General features: G+C 38.8%; 1 protein-coding gene across 2 annotated transcripts in view; it reads right to left on the bottom strand.

The window, feature by feature from the left end:
• Window positions 1-7,302: 7,302 nt before the first annotated feature.
• PITPNB (phosphatidylinositol transfer protein beta) overlaps window positions 7,303-24,467 on the bottom strand; it is a 29,226-nt gene continuing 12,061 nt past the window's right edge. The window contains exons 8-12 of one of the 2 annotated variants that reach the window (XM_032198829.1): window positions 17,205-17,282; window positions 14,357-14,467; window positions 11,995-12,117; window positions 8,806-8,892; window positions 7,876-7,940 (exon numbers count right to left, since the gene is read on the bottom strand). In XM_032198829.1, the coding sequence (XP_032054720.1) occupies window positions 8,845-8,892; window positions 11,995-12,117; window positions 14,357-14,467; window positions 17,205-17,282 (360 nt within the window). In that variant the 3' untranslated portion in view covers window positions 7,876-7,940; window positions 8,806-8,844. Of the gene's footprint in view, window positions 7,941-8,805; window positions 8,893-11,994; window positions 12,118-14,356; window positions 14,468-17,204; window positions 17,283-24,467 lie in introns of both variants that reach the window. The other variant, XM_032198828.1, reaches the window with a different exon arrangement.

Genomic DNA, 24,467 nt, shown 5'->3' with positions numbered 1-24,467 from the left:
ACCGAATCAGTCGGTTTCCCGCCAGCAAGCTCACCTGCTGAAGCCACTGGCGTGGGACACAAACAGTTTCAGCACAGCTCACCACTGCTTAAGGGAACCGTATAAACCACTCAGGTAAAGCTGTTCTTTGTCCTTTGGAGGGACAGGATTCTGTTTTCAGTGTTGCAAAACTTCTCTTCTGGGTAAGATTTTCCCCTGTGGAGCCATAGCATGAGCAAAACAGTAACCAAATTCACTTAACTTCTCAGAAGTGTTTTGGAAATGCAACACAAAATCCTTCAGTCCTGTTTTTTTGTTTGTTTTGTTTTGTTTTTCCTCCTCATACTGCATATTTCACATGGACTGTCAGAATACAGCCAGAACAACTGCATTTAAGTGGGTGATTAAATAATCCTTGTTAAATCACTGGAAAGATTTCTACCTTCATAGTAAGCTATAACAGTCTCTAGCAAGTTGGAAGTACAAACAATCTCATGTAACAAAGGATAATCATAGCCATGCCTCTCCCAGTTTTGCCTTATTTCTTCTTCTGGGACAGAAGTAGCAGCAAATTGGAATTCTTTCCATTTGCCTAAAATGAGCAAATGGCTCCATAAAATCTGAAGGGTAGATGTAATGAAATTATTGGAAATGTAACCTGCAGCAGTACCTTGAAACCTGGCTATCCTTCCAGCCTGTGCTGAGCAAGCCATGCCTCCCCCCTCTGGCTAGGCCAGACCTCCCTCTCTGGAGCACTGGCATTTGCTGCACTCACGTACCCATGCTACATGCATGCTCAGGAGCCATGTCCCATGTTCTTCATCTATTGCATGGGTACATAACAATGGCATTTATTTATACTACACTAGACCACAGAAAAGTGTAAAAGAGAAAGGCCTCTTGAACTGCTGTAGGTGGACACCTTGTTGGGCTATATTTAGTCTTTTTAGTGTGAAATTTTTTTCCTTGTAGTCAAAATTCACACAAAGGAACAGATTTATTAATTAAATACAAAGGAGATTTTTTTTTCTTGCTCTGAATTTATCACCTTGGTGTTTCACAGCCTCATCCCTGTCCATCCCACAGTTGGTTTTTGCCACAGTTCCAGGTCGGGGTGAAGGCCCCGAGTTGTAAGCAAAGGTACATGTTATCTAACAGTCTTTTAATATGCCCTCACAAAACTGCGGCAGCCATTTGTGTCAAAGCACTTGCTTATTCTAGGAAGTGGCTCAGCCAGTAATGTTCAAGGGGCTCAGTATTCACTTTATTTACAAATTGGCTGAGAACATTAACTTGGTTCTCTTGCTTTACAGTTGGCTTTAGTAGTTATGGCAGACATGAAGCATCAGTACCAGCCCCAAAGCATCTCACACCATCTGTGTGAGAGCTGGATGCCAGTGGTTCCCCCTGTGTAAGCCATACCTTGTCTCAGATCCTGCCAAGTAAATACAGCGGTCAGAAGAAGAGAAGGTGTCATGCCTTTCCATTGCAGGAGACGCAAGCAGCTGCTAACAAAAACAAGGATGTCACCTGGCTTTCTGTTGGTTTTTTTTGTTTGTTTGTTTGTTTTGTTTGGAAAGCAGCTTAAAAACAAGGAGAGAAATGACACCGGGCTTCCAGGTAACTTGGTGGTAATCCCCACAGGTCTTCGTGGAAACCAGAGCAAACTTGGTCCTGCAGGGAAAACACCTGGTGCCTTTAGCACGTCATGCAAGAGAGAAACAGATTTCTGCTGCTCAGCCTGTTCCCATTTATTCAAAACAGTGAAAGTATTGCCCCATGGCCTGAAGTGGAAGAATAACAACTCCTTAGACATGGGTGTTCACCTCTGAAAATGCAAAGATTCAGCTGAGACTGACAATGCTGGAGCAAGGAACCCCATGGCAAGGACCCTTCTGTGCTCACCAGAATAGAGGAACAAGAACACTTCCAAGTACGTCACATAGCTCCCAAATGCAGCTGAATCAACTGAATTTTGAGACATTCATATTAAGTTGCCTTATCAGAGACATTTTCAGACTGATATTGTGGTTTGGGGGAGGGAAGGAAAGGAGACAAGCTCAGAGTACACTCAAAAAAGCATTAGGGAAAAAAAAAAAAAAAACAACCCACACCACAAATTCTAAAGCACAAATAGACTTTTTTCTGACATTTCCCAGTCCACTTTTTTTTTTTTTACAATGATTAAAAAACATCCACTAGAAGAAAAAAATTCCTTGCAAGTCCATTTTAGACCACACTCTTATGTGCAGCCAAGTAATGTATTTAAAACGGTACTGCTAGAATATGGTTCACAGCAGTCTACTGCAGTGAATAAATATCACGTTTACATATCCATTATAACAAAACCATGTTGCACTTCCATTGCTTCATATTGGTTTGCCATCTGGAAGCTAAGCAAGCTGTGTAGTTCAAAAAAAAAAAAAAAAAAAAGACAATTCAATTTTGCATTTACTAAAAGGAGCCATACAAGTTTCAATTTATAGCCGATGATTACACAGTCTTAGCAGGCAGAAATTTGTCCACAAAGAGTCAGAGCTGCGCCCATGTTGGCACACAGCTAACCCAGCCACGCGGGGCACAGCCATGCCATGCAGGTCTGCAGGGAACCAATTTCTCACAGCAGTATCAGTCACAAACAATAGCCCTATTCTGAAAACACATTCACAAGAAACTCTTCCCACCTACCATAACAGGACTGCATGCAGAGCCAAATACAGAGCAGAGTGATAGTGTTCACTACGCTACACTATGCATCAGTTTTTTACGTTATACAGATATCATCATTTATACCATGTACTCATAAACATCTTGAAAAAGTGATATTTTCTTGCTCTGAGCCTTATCCCAAGACAAAGCAATATGAACCACTCAGCCCATCACTACCCATTGTCCCAAAACAAAGGTGTCCCAAGGGCACCAGCCACCAGGCTGTCACCAAGTGGGACCTTTCCCAGGCCAGGCTGTGACTTGGCACCAAGGCAGAGGCTGTGGAACGCCATCCTCCCGCCCCTTCCAGCAGAGCCTGGGCCCAGGCCTCCCTATTGCTCCCTGGTACAGGCACCACTGTGGCCCACCGAAGGGTGCGCCAGCACACCCATTTACAGGTTCTCGCTGCCTGGACACTAATATATCGGTGAATTGCCCACATGCCCAAACCAAGGTGGTCTGCAAAAGCTCTTCCTTGCCTTGGTGCCATTCTCTAGCAGCCATTATCTGGTGCCCAGCTACAGGTTTCCAACGCCAGACTGTGGATGGAGGTGCACGCACCTTGCTTCCTATTTGATGTGCAGCCATTTGACCTCAGGTGAAATAAGCATCCTTCCCAATGACAGACTCCCTGCTGAAACCAGAAGAATGATTAGTCTGAACTGTTTTGTTGCAGCTGCTGCTCTTCCCAAGACAAACTCCAGACAGGGCTGTGGAGAGGGGCCAGCCTGCTGCCCACACAGACACCTATGCAAGGCCCTCTGCCCCATGCACCCAGCTCTGTGGTGAAAGGCTCTCTGTAGGACCTCTCTGGGCTAAGGCATTGCTGGAAATCACTTCCAGCATCCCTGTTAGACCTGTCTACTGCAGATGCCCTCTTCAGAAGTGACAGCAGCTGCTGCCCCAGCCATGTTGAGCCCTCCGGCTGCTCTTTGGCAATGGTAGCGGCCTCTGCTGTCAGGGGTAAACCCCGGGCCTGCTGGGTCAGCAGGGACAGGCCACAAATCCGACACCAGTGACCTTGTCAGCAATAGCTCACAAATGACAAGTGCTGACGGGAAAAGTAGGAGTAAAGCCTTGTTGCAGACAATTACAAGAGGCAATGCAGATGCCAGGTTATCTTAAGCTTTCACCAGGGAATTCTGAAAACTGGGACCTGAGAGAAAAAAATACACCATTGTACAACCTGCAAAGATACCTTGCAATAAATAGCCATTACCTGAGTTTCTCTGTAATTTGTAAACATACTACTGAACAGAATATTTTCCTGTCACAATCCTGATCACCTCTATCTTATTCCAGCGATAAGGTTATTTTTTAAATACCTCAAATACACATGGCATTGTTACTGAAGTGGCCAATTACGAGAAAGGTGAAGTCAGGGAGGGGAGGCCAAAGCCCTACATCCAATGAGACACAAAGAGGCAAGCTTTTATTTAGTGCACACTGAGGACAAACTCTTGTCCTGCTCCATTTTGCAGTTCTTGCTCCTACCGCATCCTCATTAGTGAGCAAGAGGGCTGGGCCCCCCTTGGAGTACTGCATCCAGGTCTGTGGCCCTCAGCACAAGAAGGATGTGGATGTTAGAATGGGTCAAGATGAGAGCCACAAAGTTGTTCAGAGGGCTGGAGCACCCCTGTGAAGAAAGAGAGAGCTGGGGAAGTTGAGCTTGAAAAAGGGAGGCTCCATGGTGACCTTACTGCAGCTTTTCAATACTTAAAAGGGCTTGTAAAAAAACAAGAGGAACGGTTTAACGGTTTTAAGCTAAAAAATGGGAGAATTAGATTAGATGTTAATTAGATGTTGGAGGAAATTCTTCACTCAGAGGGTGGTGAGGCACTGGAACAGATTGCCCAGAGAAGTTGTGGATGGCTCATCCTTGCCATGGCAGGGGGGTTGGAACTAGATGATCTTTAAGGTCCCTTCCAACACAAACTGGTAAATGATTCTATGACTATGTACTGCCAAAGACTACATATTAAGAAAACAACCAAAAAACATCAATGGTTCCTGAAATCCAGCAATTTCAGCAGACTTGGTAGCCCACAGTCCATTTCCAGATTTCTCATCCCATAGGACAATGGTTTTAATCAGTGTCAGCAAGCTCCTGCTCCTAATCTTGAGGCCAGCTAACTTACAAGATGTATCTGGTCCCTGATGCTGCCAAGACAGGCCTGCACTGTCAGGACAGACACATGGATATTTTAGCCCTTTTTAGCTCAAAGAGCTGTCTCAGTCCTCCCTTCCTTCCTATGGGGGAAAGGAGTCTCCAAGGAGTCTCCAAAACCAAGTCAGCTGCAAGTGCTCTCTGCAGCCTTGCCAGGCAGGTGAGGGCCACGAACCATGGGCAAGATGGGACCCCCTCTTCAACACCATACCTGGATCAGGGGTCACTTGCAGCTCTGCAATCCCTTCTCCGGTCCAGATTCCACCACTTGCTTGCAACTGCTTCACCTTTCCCAGCCTAATACATATCTTTGCTCTTATGACCATAATAAATTGACACACGACAGAATCATCCCATGCAACCTATTTGCAGCTGCCTCTGATAATTTTATATTAAAGTTTTCAGGTCTTTCTTCAGAGGTCTGTTCTGAAGCTTTGCATTTCACTGACACCAGAATAAACAAGCCTGTTAGTTGCTCAACCACTCCCCCCTACCTGCTGTATCCTTATATATCTTATCCCAACTTAAAAGGTTTCTCAGATGTTCTTTCCAGGGAACCTGGAAATGTATTTGCCACTTCCTCAACTATTCTGTAAGAAAGTTTGCACGCTAATTCAGTCTGAAGGAGCCACATTTTTGTAAATTAGCCTCTACACCAGGGTAAGGTGACTGATGCCTCCATTTTCTAATGTCAAACTGGCACTGCTGCTGATTCCTCCTTAAAACTATAAATGTTTTCCACCCCATTCACTCTGCACATTGGGATGATCTTTTCCTTACAAAGGCAGAATACAGGATTAGCAGTACCCGTAACACATGAAGACATATCAACCAGAGCACCACTCTATTCCAAGAATACCAGACGCAAACATCTGCAAAAATCTAGCCTGGCATATTAAGGTAGGAAGTCATAACAATGAAAGCAAACCACCTTCTTTATACTCCAGATAATGGCAAGGTTCAAGCTAATTATGTGTTACTCTGCTTGAAGTCCTAAACCAAAATATCCAACAACCCACCGCCTCAATTGCTTCTAACATACAAGCACACATTTGAGCTCACAACAACTGAAGCTCATCCTTAGAGGACTTCCAACCTTCTCATGCACTTCAGTAAAACTAAATGCCAGATCATTAGCAAACCACAAGTACTAATACCTAAGACAAGAGACAGAGCATTTTATCACCAAATTTATTTAAATTTCATTGACTGTTTTGCTGTAGGTCACACCAAAGTCTGCCAAAGTAAACTCAACATTTTACATTCACTACAAGATTCTCTCAAATTTTCACAAGTCCAAAGATATGAAAGTTGTAGGGTCCCTTTCCCTCAGTTTCCATTATGACTCATTTTTGACTCATTTTGATGACAGTGGAACTTGTATTCTACCATTGAAAGAGAACTGAGACCTTAGTTTTCCAGGTTTGCAACAGCCCTCCTTTTTAAATCATGTGTGTATGTACATATATTTGCAAAACTGACCTCCTGATGGTACAGAGAACAAGCACCATTTAATCGCTAATCCAAAAAGGAAAACAAACAAAAAAAACATCAGCTTTGCAGTATGAAGGACAGGAAGGTGAAATTGCACAGAAGAAATGTACAAATGTCCACTTGCTGGCAGGCACTTCAGTGCCCAGCCCTCACAGCAGACGCGTGCACTGGCAGGGTCAGCCATATGGCAGACCTGGCCCTGCTACCCTTCAAGTTTAGGCAAATATTATCATTGATGGTTGCAGAAATCAGATGACTCCTTTCGTAAGCAGCCTAAGAAAAAAAAAGGTTCTGAATAGTTGGATGTATGTGAGATTATATAAAGATGGATGCTTAAGCAAGGATTGCCTTACCGAGGTTTCTGGGGACACAAGGCAGTATTAGAGCTTAACTAGTGTTTCTAAAATAATTTTTCTGATCTAGCATTTTGACAATATATACCTATGATACGCTCTATCTCAATATTTTCTTAAAAATGCTGAAGACATTTTCCTATTTGAGAGTTATCTACAGACCACCTTAATTACACCATCTTTTCTTTTGTGTGTCCACTCCTAACAAATATCAGATAAACACGGTAGATGCTACAATTTAAACTTTCATAATATCTGAAAGCATACATCTCTTTTTAAGTGTATTTTCAACATGAAAAGAGCTAAAATCACCATTATATTCCATTGTGTAATGTGTGTGAAATCAAGACCATTTGCATAGCTTCCAAAGTTGAAACTCTGGAAAATTGCAATTTTTATTAACGGTATTACTTTAGAGAAGGTCTATCTGCCTCCATTTTCACTGCATGACCTAAGATATACTTAAAATATTGTCGGTTTCTTTGTCTAGAAAGCCAGCTTCCGGAAAATTCCAAATTGCAGGTATTTTATAAATCACCAGCCATTTTTCCTTAATCTTGCCAATTTTAATGAAGAAAAAACATTAGCATTTGAATGTACAAAAGTCCAATAAAACATTTTTATTTTTTTTTTAAATCAGTGAGAATGGGTAAAGTTTGAGTCAAACTCATTCAACAGTAAAAGTCTTCCAATTTCTGCTAATAGAAATTTCTTTCTGATTTGACTATAGGATAATGACAATCCAGAAATAAATAGCTATAAATACATTCATTGTTCCTATTCCAAAAATGACGACATAGGGAAGACACAAAATTGAAATCAACTTATTTCAATCTGTTTCTTTACACTGAGATACGGGCAAGTTATAGCAGAGTGACTCAAGACAGGAAAAAAAATGTAAGGAATAAATTGGTCCAGTATTGACATTCATGAAACATACCAGTTAACATAATTCTGCAGTTAATTCAACCTTTAAATGACACTACTCAGTTGATTTTTATTTGCTTCAGGTATACATAATGAAAGCAGTTTCCTTTGCATCTTTGCTGAGGACAGGTATAGTACCCTGGAGACACTGTAACAACCCCCTTCAGTATGCATGTGCGTATATATAATTATATACAAATAATCATGCATCCACACACACATTTGTATATCAACACTGCATGTGATGGTTAAATCCATCATCATTCATCGTTGGCAGCACTTGTTCCTCTGACTTGGCCTTGATTACGTAACTGTGGAGAAAGAAGACACACAATTAAGCATTAGCAGTTCATTTGAATATTAATTTCCAAACAGATAGTTTCATTAACCTCCAAGAAAAATAGGGCAGGGCAGTCAAAACATCACCAGGACTGAACAAATCATACCAAAGCAATGTGAGATTTGTTAGGGAATCTTAATTTGGGTGCTATCCCCTCACTGGTGGACAGCAGCTCCAGTCTGAGAAACCTCACACCAATCAGTAGGATTTAAAAAATGCTTTGGCTGGGGATCCCATCTGCAGTATTAAAACAGTCACAGTGGGAAATACCAACATTAAAGTAATAGACACAAATACTCAGAAGTCTGCAAACCTCTGAAAACCCTGCTTCCTGCATTAACAATTTTAATATAATTTAATATTTTTAAATTTCTGTATGGAACTGGATTTTGTGAAGTTAACACGCTTTAAAGATGACAGCCCACAGTTTCCCTCAATTATGTGGATTAAGTCCACATATCGTGTGATCCTGACTTTTCTGATTTGTGCCCAGAAAACTACTTGCAGGCTTCAGAGCTCAGTACCAGCATGGCGGTAACAATGGTCACACACTTTGGGTTTCTGCACTAGATGAGCACAAAGAACTGGATTACATTGCCAGTGTGTAAGGCATTCTGCAACCAGACTGAGCACCTGCAATTGATCAGTGTCCATGTACAGAGAAGGTCTCTTATGTACCCTGGACACAAAACGTCATCTTCAGCTGTTGATCACATTGAGGTTCTCAAACAGGTGTGAGCTTACAGCCCAGAAGCATTGTCGAGATATAATTTTGCCAGCAATTCCCATCCATATATTAGTCACTTTTCTCCTTTTCCATCCAGCAGTTGACTTACACAGCTTGATTTGCCTCAGAACCTACAGAGAGACCTCCTCTAGACGTCAGCAGCCAATGTGCCTCGAACGGAACCCTTCTTACGCATCTAAACGTAAAATAAAACTGTGAGCTACCACGTAAAGAACCTATCATACTGTGGTTAGTAAGAGAGAAGTAATGATCTACGCAGCCAGGACTACTTTCCCTGGCCAGGACCAAAACCAGGACCAGCCTCAGCTGAAGTTTTTTGGAGACTGGGAATACAGAGTGTTTCTTTTTGGTGAGGGAAGCCTGGGAACCATACAGCAGCTGTAGATGATACCCCCTAGATTTTTAACAGGCCATGATGCTTCAGCTCAGAGCGATATTGCTTGAAATACTCAAACATGAGATATGTCACAGTGCTTTGGCAGGGTCAGATGCTCTTCTATTATGCACAGATTAGCTGATGTGTATTTAATGAGGCACAGGTGCTCCTTCTCTCCAGAAGCCAGATACATAAAACTCTAAGTGAAAGAAAGAAACAAAAACAAGAAAAGAATGGGCTGGGATAGAGAAACTCTGGAAGAACACCGATGAGGATTCAGAGAGTAACAAAAAAGTAACAAAAGCAGGGACCCTGACAATAAAAATTGACTTAAGATGAAGAACAGGACCAAAAAGGAACTGAAACGCCCACAGAATCTAAAGAGAAAGATTAGCTTAAACTAAGAAGAAGAAAGGTATTAATGACAAAAGAGAACAGCAAAACAAAGCAATGTATTCTAAGGAAATGTAATGCTGCCAATATTAGGAGGCTTGCTTTCTGCAGTTGTTTCTGTTTAAGCATTGTAAACCTACATAATGGAACAGTGTCAAAAAAACATTTATCTGTGGAGATGGAAGCATGAACATATTTTTGTCAACATGTTAAGTACCCTACCACTAAAGTCCTTACTTCCCAGTAGTCCAGGCCATAGAAGAAAATGTTTTGTTGTATATCTGGGATTTAATGAAAGTTACTATTTTGCACAAAGAAGTAGCTGCTTATGAATCACAACCAAACTATTTGGGGCAAAATTAATGTTCACGTATTTGCAGTGACATTTTTGCCTTTAGGCTATTTTTCAATAAAAGGTGCATGTCACCACAAAAACCTTGGAACGGCATCATTTATAGGTATTTGTAGATACCTCTATTTAGTTAAGAAAAAGATACTTTAGCAGTAGGTTTTCACTTCTCTCACATTTCATAATACGTATAGAAACACTGTGTTAGTGTAACTTACCAATGCATTTTTCTCATGAAAAATAGACTTTTTCAAAAGTAATACACTTAAGTTCTTGAAAGTAAGGTCATACATGACGAGCTACTTGAAATAAGCTAGTTGCATTGCTAAGCATAACAAGAAAAATAGTATACAAGTAGGTTTGACATTTAAGAACAAGGATAAACGTTACACTCAGAAACATGTGAAGTGGGCTTTGCTCAACTAAAAACAGGAGCAAATGTTCTTTTAAATGCTTTTTGCAAAACAATTACTTACCAGTGAGAATTGTGAAACAACACTTGCTTTACAGAAGACAAACATCCAGAGACACAAAAGGGAAACTTTCTCATTCACAGGGCTGCATCAAACACTGCTTACTCTCTCCAATACATACCTTGTATGCAATACTCACACTGCCACTATCCTTTCTCAGAGAAATTGGATGAAGTCCGTTTCATTCCAAATAAAGAACTATGGGTGTGCAAAAGAAAACCCTTCTGATAAAAATCAGGTATAGAGAGGAAAGTGGTTACTCTTCCTCCTTCATAGACACCTGGGAATAGGTGGTTCTAACAATAGATTCTGGCATAAAGCAGAATTAAAGAAGAAATCCATGTGATTTGAGAGAACACTTTCCGTAATAAAAATATCCAAATGCCAGTGAGAAAGTACTGTGTTTGCAAGAGTGAATGGACATCATTCTTTTCCAAAATATATTCTGGAAGCTGCCAAGGCAGACAATCCCTTCAGCTTATCTGAAAAGAAAGTTTGGTTTTACCAGTTCAGACCATCTACCTATTAACACACAGAATGGTGAAGAAGCACTTCTTCAAAACACACAAAACGTTTCTACACAATGTAAGATAGCTCCGCATAGTTCATAAAGACCAAACAGAGAGAGCACAACAAGTGGGGATGGAAGAGTTACAGCTAGTTTTGATACTAAAAGAAAAGATGTGTTAGGCTCAAACCACAAAATGCACTTTATAACCACTGTCAACAGTAGGTCAAAAGCATAAGACAGTATTTAAAGATGTCTGGCAGCTGAAATGAGTTAAACCATGCAAAAAAGCAAGTTGTAGCTGAAGGCACTTTGTGTCCCAACAGCACCAAGACAATGGAAGCAAAATGACAAGCTGAACAGGTTTGGGGCATAAAGCAGTCGGCAAAATGGGAAGAAAACATAATTGCAACTCCACAGACTGCAAAGAACCTAAAGACAGCAGAACTTAGAGTGAAAAAGGCTCATACCAAAGGTTGTGCTCTGGAAAGAGACTGCAGAAGAAGGCTTCTTGCTTAGCCTATGATGTTTCTCTGCCTCTTAAATAAAGAGCTGGGAAAGTGCCCATTGGATGGATTTCCTTCTAGACCTCAGTCCAAAGATGGATCAAACTAAATATATTTGATCCTCACAGCCCCTAATGCATGAAAATTGATACCACCTCAAACCTGTTAATTTTACTGTTTTTTTTTTTCTCAAGTAAAATTTAGTTTTGTTGTGCTAATCAGGATGAGCGCAACTGTTGTCATGTGACATGTACAAGTTTGCTTCACAACATGTTTGAAGAGAAAAAGTAATCATGTCTAACAATGATTAGAAATGAAACAAAGCAAAACGAGATGACAGCTCTACCTGACAAGTGTAAACAGGCACTCAAAGGGATTTTATATAATGAGTATGATAACATAAACAAAGACATGGGCAATGTAGACATTTCAGATTTACTGACATCTGAAATATTTACCTCATAGCCACTTCCAACTTAACAAAACACAGCATGCAGAAGCTTTAAGTGCGTGGTTCTGCATAGGAGAATCTTCAAAGGGGCTATAATGCTCACTGGCAGTTGCCCAGACGCACACAAGGGGGTGTACACAACTTAATTTGCTTCAATTTCTAGCAGTCTAAATGGCATAGCTATAGACAGCACACAAACATCAGCCTTAAGGAGGTCTTACCGCTTCCAGCTCCTTTTGGGTTTCATCCTCCATTCTCCTAATGTCTTCCATAGTCAGATCAATCCACTTGTCAATCCAACAGAACAGCTGGCGATGAAAGTTGGTAAATATCCTTTTTTCTTGCTTTAAGAAAATAAGTAAACATTAGATATAGGCCTGCATTTTGCCAAAGACTGGTGAATTGATTGCAGCTGTTCATTTTGAAAAAGTATAATCTTTAGGTGCATAATGTTTCATACTGCTAGAGAATTAGCCTCCTCACATTACTGGATCCTATTTAAAGCCATATTAATTCCCACATTTTAAAAATGAACAAACTTCACTACCAAAAAACAAGTTGAGAAAGGTCAGCAATTCATGTTACTTGAAGATCCTGAAGAATCCTTCTAAAATTTGTTCTATCCAAGACAGCACCAAGCTGAAATACAAACGGCATCATAACAGCCAGAATGTTTAGCTTGCACTGTATAAAAATCTAGACCTGAACTGTTACAGGTTCTGTGCTGTTAAAAAAACCAACAAAATACAACAAGGCAGAATGAAGCAATAAGGGGGGGGGGGGTAGTTCTGACTCCAAAGATGGCACACTTCTGATTTGTAGTGAGTCAGCAAATCGGCAACACCTGACGTGCAATTTCAAAGGTACAAAACCCTCAAGAGTACAGATATTTAAGCTAAGGATTCCACAGCCATTTCATTACAGCAGGCGTATCTGGGTTCTGAATCGATCTCAGTAAGAATACTGTCACTGTGACTCAAATTGTTTGGTTTCACATTTTTAAAATACTGCTAGCCCTAAAAAACACAGTGTTGTGCTGAAGATCTGTACTAGCTCAGTCTACCTCTAGTGCCATGGAATTTTGACTTTTACAATGTTGACGTGGAAGATGAAAGACGTATCATATAAACCATCCCATCTGCAGAATTATCACTATTGCTTCTGGCTGCTCTGATAAAAGCAGTCATACAGATGCAACACTGAAATCCATTTCACTACTAAAATTCAGACTTCTGAATGTATTTAGTTACCCAGGGTGCCACCTAAAGTTCAGGTCTTGTTCATCTGTTCCCAGATTTGGCATTGTTAAAGCTGCTGACAGTCCTCAGAAACAAAGCTGATCACATTTAACACACAGTTCTTGACAACTGGCAGAAAGAGATCAATTTCCTCTGAAGAATCAGCTTCAATTAAAGCAAGGCAAAAAATAATAAAAAAAAAAAAACAAACATATCTTCAAGTATTCCCCTCGTCATATCACAGAAGTCTTGGCTCTTCCGGTAGCTTATTCCCAACCAGTTTTCAGTTTGAAATGCGTAATGCACAATTCCTTCCCATACCCACCACCACACCAAAGCATCTCCTTCCCTTCCTTTGTACTGCAGATATCAACAAACTACCTTCTCTATCTTATTCTCAATTATTATTGTTTGAAGCTTTTCTCTTTTGCTATCATCACTATTAAAATAACAAAACTTTTAATGCAGTTTGCTAGGTAGTCCACTGATAGCTAAAAGCCCTGTTTACCACAATGACAATGGTCTCACTCATGTTTTATCAGTGAGCAAACACCATGCCCAATTGCTACGGGAATATGTTTTCATTACTCACTTTTACAGCACATTTTCTCTGGATTGAAGAGAACTGGAATGCCAATCTAGATGAAACACTTTGACTACACATTAAGTTTACATTTTGAATGTTTAGACCTTTTTTTTTTTTTTTAATTTCACAATTCATATTCTGATGATAAAGCAGTAATGAAATAAGATGCAAGTATAATTTGACAAAACACCAGTTGCCAATTAAACCCTAGTATTGGATTATACTTGCCTCAGACCTCACTTTGCAAGCATGTAATTCCAGAAATATAAAGTACTGTAGAATTAGTGCAAATGCAAGAACACTTCCATGTGAAAACTGGAATAGAAAATACTAAGGAAACACCAGTACATATTTTATGCAACTTTCAACTTATGAGGTCAAAACAAATCAAAGATTTGTCAAGTGCTGTGGTTTACAAAATCATGAGCTGAACTTACATGACACAGACTCTTTGCTAATACTTTTGCTTTTTTAGCTTAGAAGGTTATTCTAGTACACCATCAATGAAACATCACTGCTGTTAGACCAAGGCACAAACGGTTCTGTTTGCTGAGGAAATGAACAGGAACTGCTTGATTGCAAGCAACAGGAAACTTCTATGCTGTTTCACCTCAAAAAAACCCCACCACCCACCATCACAACATACAAACAAAAAAACTCTGCCAAAACAGAACCACCCTGCCTCCCTACCTGCCCACCACCAATCCCATCTCTCCAGCAACATCAGTGATTTTTTTTTTTTTTTTAAGAAGCACTTACCTTTTGTATAAAGTTTTCAACTTTGTTCTGCAGTCCCCACCATTTAAATTTGATAGTCACCAACTTGTAAGCACACATTTTAGGACACTCTTCATCAGTTGCTAGCTCTTTCTGTTTACAGATAAATGGAAAGGTATTTTTTTTTTTAAATTTATTTCAGTGAAATAAATTTAATATTATTATTAGAAATTATCATTCTAGGTATTAGAAAATGACTGCACTGTAATCTCAACATAGGATAACAGGGATTAACAGACAATCAGGTAAACCTACAAAACAATTCCATCCATACTGTAAGCCACAAGCATATATTATAAATTTAAATTTTAACATTATTTTCATTTTCAAGACTTAAACTATAATATGCTTTCAGGCATTTTGAGGGGACAACAAAGCTTAATTATAATTGCTAGTGCCAACTTATTTTAAACTTGTGGGTCTATTACCTACAGGCAATTATAACCTGAGTTGTACCAAGCCTCTCAGTATGATGGTGGAAAACCATTCACACTAGAAAAAAAAAAAACAGATAATAAAAAGCACATAACTACCCCTGAAGTTTACTTCTCACAACAACATAAAACAACTTCATTTCAGTCCTGCTTTGCCTATATGCTGCAAAAAGAAATTGAACCCTGGCACGCTCTCCCCTATTCCTCTCTTCCTCACCTTCCTTCCCCAAAGACAATGACAGAGGGTATGTCCTTACCCAGGCACAGCTGTAATTTCTATTTGCATGGCATAATATAAGTATTATTTTTTGCATAATGAATTATTAACCTTCTGACTGCTACTATAGAATAAACCCAGGAACCTCCCATCATTGGCAATAGGTGGCCATAAGACAACTGAAACTCCACTTCAAAGACAGTGGGGAACCAGCTATGGCTCAAGGACTTTGTGTAGAAGAAAAAGGATCCCCAGAATTAACCAAGGGGAAATTCAGGAGACACCCACCACCATCTCCTCTAATTCCTAGGTTTCTATGAGAGTTCCTACTTCCAAACAGGTCTGAAGTACCTGTAACATCATGCACAGTGATTTTCATACAATTTACGCAGTCAAATTTATGTAACAGAAGAGACTACATGTATGTCATGTTTTTGTCTAACAGCACGTTTGGTTACTGTAACCCTTCTAAGAGTTAAAAAACAAGGTTTAAAACAAACAAAACTTAACCTACACATGTGTGTTTGGCTTGAATAACAAGTTACTGTATGAAGTGCACAGATTCTTATTCTGCCATAGATGTTTGTTCTTCTTTCCCTGTTTCTCAGGGAACAGGCAGGAGGGCTGATACAAGAAATGGCCTATTTGGGCCTGTGTGACTCAAGGAAAGAGGGGAATTACTTTTTTATTGTTTAAAAACAGCTGCAAAAGGAGGAGAATTCCGACTGCCTGGAACTGGCAGCACTGAATTTTTATGTTCTATTTAGTTTTGTCCTTTTACTAATGCCTGGACATAGATTTCTGCTGTTTAGGAACACAAAACAACAACAGCACTTTGTTTTTTTTGTTCATGAATAGAACATCAGTCTTCCGAGGATAACTGGTTTTCATTCAAAAGCTCTCTGGTGATGCATATTAGTGCTAAACATTCCACGTTAAATAAATATACATTATTGACCAAGATCTTTACGCATTATACCTTACAATAAATCTTGTTAATTTGTGCACAACTAACAGCAGTTGTCCATTGAATTGTTAAAAGAAATCTAATTTAAAAATGCCCAGATTATTTCTACTTTGAAATTTGTTGTGTATACAGACTACCTGAGAGTCAGTTCTCAAGCATGACTTTCCTGTAGTTGAATATATAAGCAGAGCAAATTCTTACTGGATTGATTTTATGTGGTAAGCATTTACCTATACTCAATAATGTGTGCAGAAAGGTGGCACTAATGCCAAGGAACTTTCACAGAATGTTATGTCTCATTTAAAACAGATTTATTCCATTATTCACTAAGGACATGAAGGAAATACAGCACACTAAATTTTGGTTGGTAATGTTTGGTAATATTAAGCAAGCAGCCTGCATAATGCATTTAAAAGAAAACTCTTAGTACATAGGCTTAGATAACTGCAGCCTTGGGTAAAGGCCAGATGGCTTTACCTTAAAATGAAAGTTTTAGTCAAGCCATTTTCCTGTGGTTGTACAATGGCTTTACTTATCAGAAAGCTGGCAAATGACCAAAGTACGTGGAAAATGTATTCCCCAAACCAACTCAGTTTACATAACTCAGACTAAGAATTTCAGCAACGCAGTAGATGCATCTGTGCATGACTGTACACATGCATACAGAAATACAAACAAGATTTATTATCACACTGAAGGAGAATACTTATGATGAAATACTACTTTTTTTTTGTGTGTGCATTTTATATGCATACCACAAAAGTTAAAAAAAAAATATAGCAAGATGAAGACAGGCTTAGATTTAGTATATTGATACACAGATGTTATAACCATTTAAATATAGTTGGAAGCTTCCAACTGTGTTTTTTTATTTTTTATTATTATTATTTTTATATAAGTTACTGTCAGGGGTTACCATAATAGAATGAACACTTGCATGGAATTCATCACAGCGCAGATTCAAATGTCAGTCTTGAGTAAGTTCATCCAATTTAAGTTGCATTGCTTTGTTTTCAGTAGCAATAATAAACAACTTGTAGACAGTACCCTGCTTATCAATGTATTTGGAATTTTAACAGAATACAAAAAGAAATAAATATTTCTGCCCTCTGTTTTTAAGACTGACATCATTAGTGCTAATCTCTAAGAAACTGCAGACTTTTTTTTCCTGCTGATAAGACTTCATAAGGTTGTCAAGTCAGTTCTTATTACCTTCCAATTTGGCCCCAAAGGTCCTCTCTTAGTCTTAACTGACTGGAATAATGCAGGGTCTTCATCAGCTTTGTAGTCCTATAATGTAAAAAAACAACTAAGAGTCAGAAAAAAAAAAAAAAAAAACAACAGAAAGATTCCCATTGTATTGAGCTTGTTCTTTTCAAGACTACCAAATTGATTGACCTGAGTGATCTGGAGCAGGGTGTGGGGAGCACATTTGTTTAAGCTTTTGCTGAATACTCCATCACACCTGCTCATTAGCACTCTGGGGCTCCCTTCTAGGTTAGACTTTTCTTGTGCTAGGCACTGTCTGTGTCACAGACTCTTACCCTTTCAGCTTTGTAAGCTTTCTTGGGGAAAGGAAAACAGTACTACAGAAATCGGTATACTAACATTTAGCAAATTGCAACATGTCAACTTCTGAGAAAACAGAACAGAAAGGGAAGAAGGTGTAAGTGAGCTAACCTGCAAGGTTAGAAACTGCATAATCTCAAGTCTGTGAGATACATTACCAGGCTAAATACAGAGAGGGCACAAGGCAGCAATCCAAGTGGCACTGCTTTAGAACAGACATCACTACTTATCAAGTCACTTACGGTGGAAACAAAGCTATTATCAATAGAGCTGAGAGATTACAAATGCTTCCAACATATAAATTTACTTAATTTTACTGATGACTAGTATGGAAATGGTTATTTCATAAAGATACTTCTTTGGGGATTAGGGAAGGATAAAAATCCCTGACCTCAGTACTGAGTACAAGTAAGGTTTACATAATGTCTTAAAAATATCCACCTAAGAAAACCACTACACCCAGGCAACCAAAGAGAATTGTAAAAGTTCAAATTACTTTTAAGTAGAACAAGTAGGTGTTGCAGAAAAGCCTCAGAGTTTAGCAAAGTTAAGGTGTAATTCTTAAAAGCTATTCTAATGAGGACAAAATTTGCAGAACATTAAAGAAATACCACCAGAAAAGTAGCTACTGTCATCCCCCCACTTCTGCATCAGAGTTGTCACAAGAATCTAATTTGTAAACAGTTTCAAAGACGAATCGAAACTGTACCTTCATCTTTCTTACTGCATCCCCCTACATTCAAAATTAAATCCTATCAGCCCCAGGATAGACAAATTTCAGAAAGGATCTCTACTGAAACTGCAATATTGATATTTCTTCTGAGGCACAATGAAGGCATCTAACTACATCCTCACTGCAGTATGTTGTGGAGAACTGGTTTCCATAGATGACTGAGTTAAGAAGTTCTTGTAGGTGAAGGTATGAATACAAATGTACGTAAAACAAACCCGAACACTTTAACATTATTAAGCAGGAATTGTCACACTGGGTTAAACAGGAGCCCACTCTAATCTAATATTCTGTCTTAGTGGCCAGTAACAGATGCTGCATGGAAGGATGAAAATAACCCACTGGCAGAGTTATCAATCCAAGTAGTAAAAGTTTGGTTTTCACTTAGGTGTTTTGTTTTGTTTTCCCTGGAAAGAATATAAGCTCTTCATTTATAGAGCATCATATAACTGGATATTTCTATCCCCTTTCACTCTTGCCCTTTGCTGCAGCCAGTGGTAATTAGTGACTAGTGCATTATGAACTGTGCAAAAAGTATTTCCTTCTCCCATTCTTCCAAAGGGTCTGTTCCCCCCTCCATTTTATTGGCTTCTCCATTAACCTTGTATTGACATGGGTAAGGTGAACTTCACATGTAACATTTTTCACATTTATTTACTAAGAAAATCCAAAATGTGCCTGAGAATAACAACCCCCACAAAAGAACCTTCCTCCACTCTCCCAAAACAGTTCCATTTCCCTATTTTCAATATTTAACTCATGTAAGTTGAACTCATCACTATTACACATACAGTTGAGGAGTTGCTATATGAATTCAGTATTTCAGGTGTCAGAAGTGCAGAAGATCCCATCTAACACATCAGTTTTCAGTTCTAGATTCTTCCATTAGCATGCAGGAATGAAGGCTACTTCTAAACTGAAATTTCAAATCCACAGAGGGAGGCTATACAAATCAGTCACTAATGCTCACATGATGTTTACGATTTTGATGTTTACAATTTACTTTTTTTTTTGTAAGCTAGACAGGACTAGAATATTTCAGGTCCTCTCAGACGAATCTGGTTTCACTTACAGAAGCTCAGCTATTACACTCCAACCCTTTCTTCATACTTTCCAATTCTTTTAAAATACCTAGACTATGTATTAAGATGGGCTGAAGAAGTGATTTAAAAGACAATTTTTCAGCCATTTTGTAATTAATATATTTAGAAAGCATTAACAGGTATTCAGACAAACTTGTGTTAAGCATTTAAATTCAGACTAAAAACTGACCATCTTTCCTGGAAACATCTAAGTCATTCAAAAGACATTTAATCCCATTGCCAGTAGATATGTTTTATGAACTTCCACAACACAGTATTTTCCTCTATATTGCCCTTTAAATTTAAACAATATATTTATATGAAGTACCCAAATAATAGCCAAACAGCTTTAGCAGGGTGCTCCTACAGGTACCAAGATAATACTTTATCTACCACACAGGAATTTTTTGATTAATTGGTATAAGAACTGTACAGTAACATTGAAAATTCAGCAACACCTAAGTGCAATTCCACTCTTGAATTATTACAGTTGAGAAGGACTAATAGCAATATTTGTGCTTTCATAAAACCCTGCTTATTTATTATTTTACTGGAATAAAGCATGTCCTTTTTACAAGCATCAAAATGAACAGTATTCCCTTATATACGATAGCTTTGTCATGTAGTGTAGAGCCCTACCTCTCAATGCTGCTGCAAGTGAGCAGTAGCCCAGTAAGAGTTAGCCCGCTGGCCTTGTTAGCATTGTCTCCTTTAGGAAGCCAAGGAGGGAGGTGAGCAGAGGGTGCAGAGCTTATACTGCTTGCCACCAGCTGTAGAGTTCTCATCTCATTTGTTATTTCAAATAACATGGGTGAAGACAGCTGCAACCTGCTCATATCCTCAGGTCCACAGCATATTCTGAAGGCTTAATTTCATACACTTTGTTGTTTGTTTATAAACACTTGGGTGGAAAAAAAGATTTTTCTTTATAAGTAAATCACCTTTAAGAAATATATTTAAATAGTAAAGCAAAGTAATTTTACATAAATTTATTTCATGTTTTAAATTACTGATAATCACTGCCTTTTAACAACCTCATTCAAACATCGGAATAGAAGACACTGAGAAAGGGATCAAACTGTAGTAACATATAAGCAGTTTGCCAATTAACAATCATAAGACACGAGCTTCCATATTTTAATGCCAATTTTGTAAACAAAAACAGGCCTAGCATTCGATGCAACCCCGAGTTTCCTAGTTCAAATGTCTGAGTACCCTACCATAGCAGAGCCCGACACTCATACTGGTGTCTAGGGCATATGGGGACCAATCGCACATTCTTCGGTGGTACTAACAATACCCAGAGGATGCTGCAGCCTTAGAGCACAAACATAACACGATTAGGATGTTCTCATAGTTAAAGTTCATCTCTGTGCTTTCTTTAGAGGAAAAAAGAAGAAAGAAGAATTGTGAAGAGCTTCCATTACTTAGTACAGAGCACAACCAAGTCTAAAAGCAATGAAAGGACAGGACCAAAATGAGTCCAACTTATTTTATTAGGAAACCAGGAGAGAGTAAAAAAAAAATATTTTATGACAGTAAAACTCTGGTGCTTTTTTAAATGCAATCCAAAACAAAAATTTTCAACAACTTCCAACACAAATATAAACTGAATACTATAAAATCTACCTGTCAAAAAAGACAGAAAACCAGGAAGCAGCAATATTATTCAAAAGAATGACTTAAAGGAGGTTCACTAAGAATGACAAGAAGTCGTCTGTAAGCTTGCTGTTTTGCCTACTCAGCTTTTACTGCTCACAAACCTGTGTTAAATTTATAGTTTGTCCAACCAGAAAGGAGACTCTGAGACTTGAGTTTTTTTCTTTTTAAGGTGAAGGACATAAAAAAATATCAACAGCTAAAATATATACACACTTGAATATATATATATATGTTTACATTTGAATAGAAAAGCTGCTTTTTCTTACAGCAGAGCATGACTCGTTTCTCATTTCTCTGTTTCAACGTGGAACACATGATACAGAACAGCTGGTAAAGGTCTTCCCATTACACAGATGGGAAGCTCCTCAAAGTGAAGAGCACTCTGCAGCCTGGGGTGTGATTCCCAGGCAGCCATCCCAGGCTGCCCATTCCTTTCTACATCCATTTCACTTGAGAAGCAAGGGAAGCAAGCAACAGAGCAGAGGTTCAGCTTCCTTAACATCCAGTGTTGATCAGTACTGGAGGACTACAACAGTGGGCTTTTCTAATCTGAAAGCATCAATGCAAGTAAGAAACATCCAAACTCACAACATGAAAAAAGATACCCAAGGCTAAACACGTGCAGAAGATGAAATACCTCAACTCACTACAAGTTGCCATGAGGCTTTCTCATAATTCTGCAATAAAATGGTTCCACACATGCCTAATATAGGAGTTTCACAGATCCACTGTCCTTTGCAACCACTACAATGGAAACTCTACATAAAACATCAATTGGAAAAAATCAAGCAAATTTCAGTAAGTTAGCATCCTTACTTGAAGAAAGCTAAGCAAACAGAATTTTTCTCCGCCAGTTTCCACTTAGTATAATGCAGAAGCATACATAGCCTTGTCAAATGATTAAAGTGAAATATACTCGGCAATTTCTACATTAGCATTCCAACCTCCATCCTGAAAGGGGAAAAAATAATAAACTAGGATCACCAAGTAACATCTGAAATCCTCCGCAACCTTTATATTAGAAACTGCATTCATTCACTAACCAAACCTGTAGCATCTCATACCACAAGTACTTTATACCTGCATGTTATGATGGATACTGTTGCAAGCTTACAGAAACGCACTGTAGGATGCAAATTTTTAAATACACGGTGATCAGATAACTCATGTTATGATAGGAACTTTGCTTACTTTTGCTTTGGCATTTTTGCATTTAAACTCACCTACATACGCAACTCTGATTTGATTTTTATGTTGTGAAATTCTTGGCCAGATACCATAGGGATACCCAAGCCCACCCGATAGGACAGTGCCCGCCAGCCTCTCATTGCGCAGGAACATAGGTGTAAAGTAACTGTGCTCTTGTATTTAGGATCCACATATACACCCAGTTGGAAACCCTGGAAATAAATGTTATCTACAGTATAAGGTAGGAGTAAAAAGAAAAATTCAAAGAAAATAGATGAGTCATGGTAAAGTTTTCTACGCCAGAGACCACATACAGCAGCTTTCAAGAATCACTTAAACCAAGTCTGGGTAAGGGCAGAAAAAAAATATGTCTAGATTGAAGTCTAGAAGGACAAGAGAGCATTGTGGGAACTCTTCTCAATACACAAACCCTACCAGCATGCAAGGAAGGAGACTGGACTAGAGCCAGAGTACAAATAAACAATAGTTCTTTGCAGAGTTTAAGGAAAATATCTGTGCAGCAAGAGCTTAAGTCCTGACAGCAACAACTCCTTCTTAGGAAGAAAAACAGGCAACAGTTGGAACAAGTACTACAGCTGGAAAACACTGAAGCTCTCTTGAAAGCTAGACAGGCATACATTAGGCAGCAGTGTCAGAATATAGACGAATTAAGATGTTTTCAAAGAAATACACAAATATTGTTTCATATGCACTTCCTGCTCAAAATCTCAATACAACATGTGAATGCAACAAGCAATAATAGAGTGTGAACAACAACCACATACAATAAAGTAATAATCACAACAAACCCAGAAACCACATTTCTTTACAATTCTTTGCCCATCAACACGAAGCTAAGTTACGCCAAGATGCATCAATACATTAGGAACAACTTTATATTGGTGATACTACTTCCTTTCCTTATTAAGGCCTGATAAAACTAATAGCAGTATTGCTGATAGTTCATAGCTCAGTCTACTAATTATTATAAAACTCAAAAGCATACATACTAGATAGAATAGTATTAGGAAAACTTCCTGAACATAACATAAAAATGACACAAGTCTGGTATATGATATGCAAATTCATGAAAAAAGCTTCCTGAACACCACCTATACATGTGTAAGACTGACTGGGCATGCATATACAATTTCAGGCCTTCCAACTCAGTATTGCATTAGTTCTTTGACCTTTAAATGGAAGAACACACATGCTACCAGTATTATTTAGCAGAAACTACACGAAGTTGACTGTGAAAGGAAAAACACATAGCACTTTTCTTTTTTATGACCCACAGATCTGTGGATCGTCTTTCATGTCAAGATAAAAGAAGATAAAAGAAGACAGTCAGGTTGAAAGTATGTCAAATTCCCAGCTCAGCGCATGATTCCCAAGTCTCATAAATGAAACACTGTGACATAACTGTTATGCAAAAAAACACATTTGCATATTTTGATAGATTTAGGTATGTAGCATTTGCTCTTTACTAACAATCAATGTCCAACAAGGTGACGGAGAAAATACACTTTGGGGCAAAAAGTCAGGCCTGAAGCAGCCACTCTGTTTTCAACGCTTCTCTGGATAACAGCATCTCAAAGAGCACTGGTGACCATTCATACTGTGATTTTCACAAGAGGTACTCTACAACGCTGTCATTTTGATGCCCGAATCCTAATCACTAATGTATTTATAAACAAGTCAAGGACATTACAAAATCTACTATGCCCTGGATCTTTCAAGTATTAGAAGTCCCTGGGCTTTCCTCAGCAGCAGATGAATAAAAAACACTGATTACTTAGACCAGAGCCATTGTAGCAATCTTCAATACACAGTAGTTCGTATGCTAGACTGTAAACACTCACAGCAATTTGAAAGCAGAACTTCACAAGAGTTGAGAAACGACTGCCAAATAAAGATACAACCACATGATCCCAAGTCATCTAGAGAACATCCACCAGCTGAACACCAGTCCATACAACTACACCTGCCTCTCCTGGATGCCAAAATGAAACAACCCTACAGAATTGAAGTCCAATAAGAATCATGTTTAAGTTGATTGTGCATTCTTCAAAAGAAATGTTCTTCATTTTTTATCCTTCAAAAGTAACTAAGAAGTATAATCTGATCCTTTTGCTAATGCACAGTCCACAATGTAGTCAAGACGTTCCAAGACTACTGTCAACAAAACACACAACAGATACTAAACTTCTGGACTAGCAATATGGACCTTTTAGATGCCTATAT

The sequence above is a fragment of the Aythya fuligula genome, chromosome 17 (assembly GCF_009819795.1).
Source record: "Aythya fuligula isolate bAytFul2 chromosome 17, bAytFul2.pri, whole genome shotgun sequence".
Classification (NCBI taxonomy): domain Eukaryota; kingdom Metazoa; phylum Chordata; class Aves; order Anseriformes; family Anatidae; genus Aythya; species Aythya fuligula.
This window is presented reverse-complemented; position numbering and strand designations above follow the sequence as displayed.